A 5,080-nucleotide genomic window follows, 5' to 3' on the forward strand; every position below is an offset into this window, starting at 1 on the left:
TATGCAAACAAATAAAAAATCTTATGGCTATAGTAGATTCAAGAGAGTTGAAATAAAAAGTTACTAGTTACCGATAAAATATAACTAAATAAAGTTGAAAGATAAGAGTCTAAAAATGTAACTAGATAAAGTTAAAATTATTTAACTTTTTAACTTAACTTTTATCTTTTTAACTAGACACTACCCAACCTTGCCAAAATCCAAAGTTTATATCTCTCCGCGATCTTACGATAGTCAATAATTATCTACTCTTGTGGCAAAACAATATTTATGTGTCATTTTGAGTAAACATCGTGAAATTCTTTTTAATATGTTTGTATTTTTTGCACATTTACACGTTATTGTGTTTTTTAACAGTTAGGCGGCAGTGTGTACAGCAGCGGTGGTAGCAGTAGTATATGGAGTCCAGCAGTAACAGAGAGTGGTGGAGGATTTCCAAGCGATCATCAGAGGTTAGCGTGGACGACAACTGCTTCCCAGCAGCAATGCTACCAAAATTACTCGTCCTACTACAGCAATATGGAATATCTTTCTCCCACTTCTCAATTAAACGTTGTGGTACAAGAGATAGCTTTATATTTCTTGCTTCTGTTTTTATTTCATAGTGAATTATATTATGTCATTGTAGAAGCAATTTTATAATAAAGAAATAACATAATTTAAAAGAATTAATATTGCATATATTAATAGGACGGTGGAAGTAGCGGCCTTGACAATTCATGGAGCAAACCTAGAGACGAAGGTAGTTCATCCTGGTTTTACAGCAGCGCTGGATGGGGTGACCGAAAGTGAATCACTGAGGATAAAAAAACGGAGTCTGAGTACATATCATCAACGCCAGGGATGGTTATATGACTTGAATTGAAAACTTTGTCGTAACATGATGCCAACTATAATAAGAGGTTGATCTGCTTCCGATGAATTTTGAATTTAGATTCAACATATCTTTAATACGGTCGGCATTCAGACGACATAAAATGCACATACCGATCGTGAGAGTGCCATACGTATCCTCCTGCATTTATTGAAATAGTATAGTTTCAATATGTATATAAGACATTCTATACATACTTCTATATTTATGGTGTAATAATTTTTTGTGGCCTATTATACACATAATTATACATATATGTAATATTTTTTTCAATATTTTGCGACTGAAGTGCGACTGAAGTTCACACATGCATATAATATATGTTACAGTATGCAAACTTTAATACAATAATTTTAATTACATAAGTTAATTTACTTATATTCTTGAAAATATATATCAAATAATAGTAAATAATATCTTCACTCAATATTCGTAAAAATACGAACTCAGTGAAGAAAAATTATGACTTCTCTAGGAAAAAAATAAATTACATTTTAATAGCTCGATAAGCTCAAAATTGTTAATAGTCAAAATTTAATAATATCAATTAGTCATAATAATAAAACAAAATTTGTGGAAAGTTTTGAATATATTTTTAAATATAAACATAAAACTCGTTTCTATGATTTTACTCTTGATCTTTTTTTCCATAAACCACTGCTTTATGTCGTTAACAATATTTAATAAAAAGTTTTGGTAGATAAAAATTATAGTTCCATGTAATGACTTCTTAGTGTGCTATGTATGATTCCGTGTGATTTCCGAAACAAATATGTTAATGTATATAGTATAAATAATTACATACACGATATTCAACAAGATAAGGATCTAGATTATTTCATATAAAAACCAAACATTTGGTTAAAAAACCAAAAGAATCTTGATTTAACTCCTAAAAAATATGCAATGCAAAATAAGTACGCGTGTATGTACACGCGGCAAACATATGTACCATATATTATATAAAAACGATTAAAAACATATGCAGTGGTGGTCATAAAAATAGAATAATATGTAAACATTTAATAAACTAATAGTTATTTTATTCGCCATTTTCATTTGCCGGTAATGTTATTTAGCAACAATTGTTAGTAGCAACAATTCACATATCAGCTAAAAAACATAACAAACTACTCGAAATAAAGTTCAGGGAGAGAATCCTATGTGCTATAAGTAGTCTAGTCATAATAATAAAACTAAATTAATAATGTAATATTTTGTTAATGTAATTTTATTGGATTATTATTAATGTAAGTTTATTAACATAAAAAATTTGGTAAATATTAATATGATTTTATCTAGGTTAAATATAATGAAATTATAATGATAATTAGTCAATTACCTAAAATTGCAGCAACACTGGAATCAACCATTTGATGAAAACTCCAAGAATGTAATTTAAATAATACAGCTGCTAAAAAAATTTTACATTTAAGATTGAAGAATTTGAAATGCAAATTTGCCATGTGAAATAAAGTGGTTTAAAAGAAATTAAAAAATAGAGAAATGTTTTATGATTAAACGAAATTAAAATAAATCTGACAGGATCTGATGAAAGATATTTATGTAAGAAGTTACCAAATTAAGTGCTACCAAAGTCTCTCTCCTATACCAGAAAAAAAGTGTAAATAATCACAATCGATTCTCTCGATAATGATTTTTGCTTTTTATCACGACAATGATTGGACGTTTCTCGGATGTGTTTCTCGATTTATGTCGTACAAATATGTATATATACACAGGGTGTGTCATAATTGCCGTCTAACCGCTCGTAGGTAGATAGGAGTTATTCTAAGACGAAAAGTTCTATACCACTTTGCAATGAACAAGATTCGCAATAATTAACGAAATATTAATTAATAAAAATCCGCTAATTAGCGTGCATCTAGCGTAAGGACAGGCCAGTCTGTCGCGTCGTAGCGACGGAATGAGAGGAGATGATAGAATAACATGTGCATGCATAGACAGCACATAGGCTGCGTTCGGGCAGCGCGCTATCCGCGATATTGTATTCCGTCATCGCGACAGATTGGGCTGTCCTTACGCTGGATGCACGCTGATTAGCGGATCTTTATTAATTAATATTTCTTTAATTATTGCGAATCTTCCAAAGTGGTATAGGACTTTTCGTCTTAGAATAACCTCCTCTTCTATCTACCTACGAGCGGTTAGACGGCAATTATGGGACACACTGTATATATATATACACATATATACAGGGTGTCCGTAAAATTTTGACCAAGCCGAAGTATGGAGATAGATTGAGTCAAAATAATGAATAGAAAAGTGTAACGCGACGTGTGACTCGGCTAATTTCGCGGTCAGCTGATATTCGGCGATAAAGGAGCGATCAACGTTCGAAAGATAAGCCACTGCTCTTCGCGATCAGCTGATCGCGCTCGTTCGTTCACTCCGCCTCTCGTTGCTCTGACAGTCACACACCTACGCTCACAGAGTCAGAATTATCGCTTCTTACGCGCTCATTGGCACACATTTATTACTTTGTATCTCGTTAATTATTGCGAATTTTGCAAAATTACAAATAACTTTTCTATTCAATTTGACTCAATCTATCTCCATACTTCAGCTTGGTCAAAATTTTACGGACACCCTGTATATACTAGCTGTCATTGCGGTGTGTTCACACTGACAAAACACGTTAAAATAAAAATAATAGCGTTCGCCTGTGTTGTGCTACTAGTACACTATAAAGACTGTAAAACATGACAGTGGTAATATAACCTATGAAGCATTTTCATAGTATGGGTCCAAGTGTACGAACACTTATCCCAGACAGCACCCAACGTCCTTTGGACGTCCAATTTGGCTTTTATTTAGTCGAAATGTCCATGAACATTATATGTATATTTTAAGAATGTACATTATATTAGACGTACAAAGTGTATTTACATTTGAATGTTTTAAAACTATCCATCTTATAGCCATTTTATTTTGATATAAATGCTGCGCAATATTTTTCAGTTTTGTAGAACTAAATCCGAATTAATTTAATGGCGCAGTAGTTGAACATAGGGTTAATGATTTTACTACTTCTTTGAGTCCCGTCGTAACTTCAATTTTTTCTATTTCTTATTTTTTAAATTGTATTATTATTTTACAATAATTTTCAATTTGTTTATATTTTGAAGTTATTACAATTATAATAATGAAAAATTAAATAAAAACTGACGTATAATTATTTAATATTTTAACATTGTTTTATTGAAAATAAAAAAAACTAAAAATTGAAAATTAGTGTGAAATAATAGCAAATTCAAATAAAAAGAAAAAATAGAGAAAAAAGAATAGAAACCACGACAAGACTCAATCCCGCGTAACAAGATTATCAATCTTACGCCCTACTTGTTTAACAAAGTGACATATGTATGTAGCTGCACATTACCTACTTTAAATTTGTTTTTAAGTTTTTTAAGTAGGTTGACATATTAAGTAGAGGAGAACGAAGAAACGATGTGCTTAGCGGACGATTGATTATTTCAAACAAGAAAGAATATCTCTAGACATGTATTTGGCAATATGAGTTTTTTAACACAAATATACCGTCAAATACATGATTAGAGATATCATTCTTTCTTGTAGTTACATATGTACAAAACGTCCAATACCTATGTTTTTAATATGTTTTTAAAACATCATAGTACTATCTGAGATAAGAAGGTTAGTTTATTTAAAATTTCATTTGATTTGAATGGATCTATCTTAGAAACACGTACAAATATTTAATGATCATGTCGAAATGTAAGTTTTTGCTGAAATCTCGAGTGTCTTTGTTATTTGTGAGTCTCTTTTAATGTATTTTTCATCATTTTTTTAAACTGATCAATAAGTTTTGAAATTTCTCATTGCAATTTTTCTTTGTTGCGTTAGTTAACAGTTAAAATTTTTATTCTTTCTAATTGACTAATTTTTATTATAATTTTACTATATCTAGGCTAATTAAAATAAAATCATCATCTACCATACTTTTTATGTTAATAAACTTACATTAATAATTTAGCTTTATTATTAGGACTAAACTTCCTATAGCACAGAACACTTTAGAATTCTCTCAACATAAAATGTATTATTATTTCAGCAATAATAGCTGATATGAATTGTTGCTACTGTAAATGTGACATTATCAGCAAGTAAAAATGACGAATAAAATAACTATAAACTAGTTTGTTAATGTTTATATATTATTTT

General features: G+C 30.1%; 1 protein-coding gene across 3 annotated transcripts in view; it reads left to right on the plus strand.

Annotated features, from left to right (window-relative positions):
• The window catches only part of LOC109859744 (homeobox protein otx5-B-like), a 17,304-nt gene extending 16,310 nt beyond the window's left edge, over positions 1–994 (plus strand). For all 3 annotated transcript variants that reach the window (XM_020438278.1, XM_020438280.1, XM_020438279.1), the window contains exons 6-7: positions 358–558; positions 691–994. In XM_020438278.1, the coding sequence (XP_020293867.1) occupies positions 358–558; positions 691–792 (303 nt within the window). In that variant the 3' untranslated portion in view covers positions 793–994. The remainder of the gene's footprint in view (positions 1–357; positions 559–690) is intronic.
• Positions 995–5,080: the final 4,086 nt, after the last annotated feature.

This window comes from Pseudomyrmex gracilis, unplaced genomic scaffold (genome assembly GCF_002006095.1).
Source record: "Pseudomyrmex gracilis isolate BER0280 unplaced genomic scaffold, ASM200609v1 scaffold_281, whole genome shotgun sequence".
Taxonomy (NCBI): domain Eukaryota; kingdom Metazoa; phylum Arthropoda; class Insecta; order Hymenoptera; family Formicidae; genus Pseudomyrmex; species Pseudomyrmex gracilis.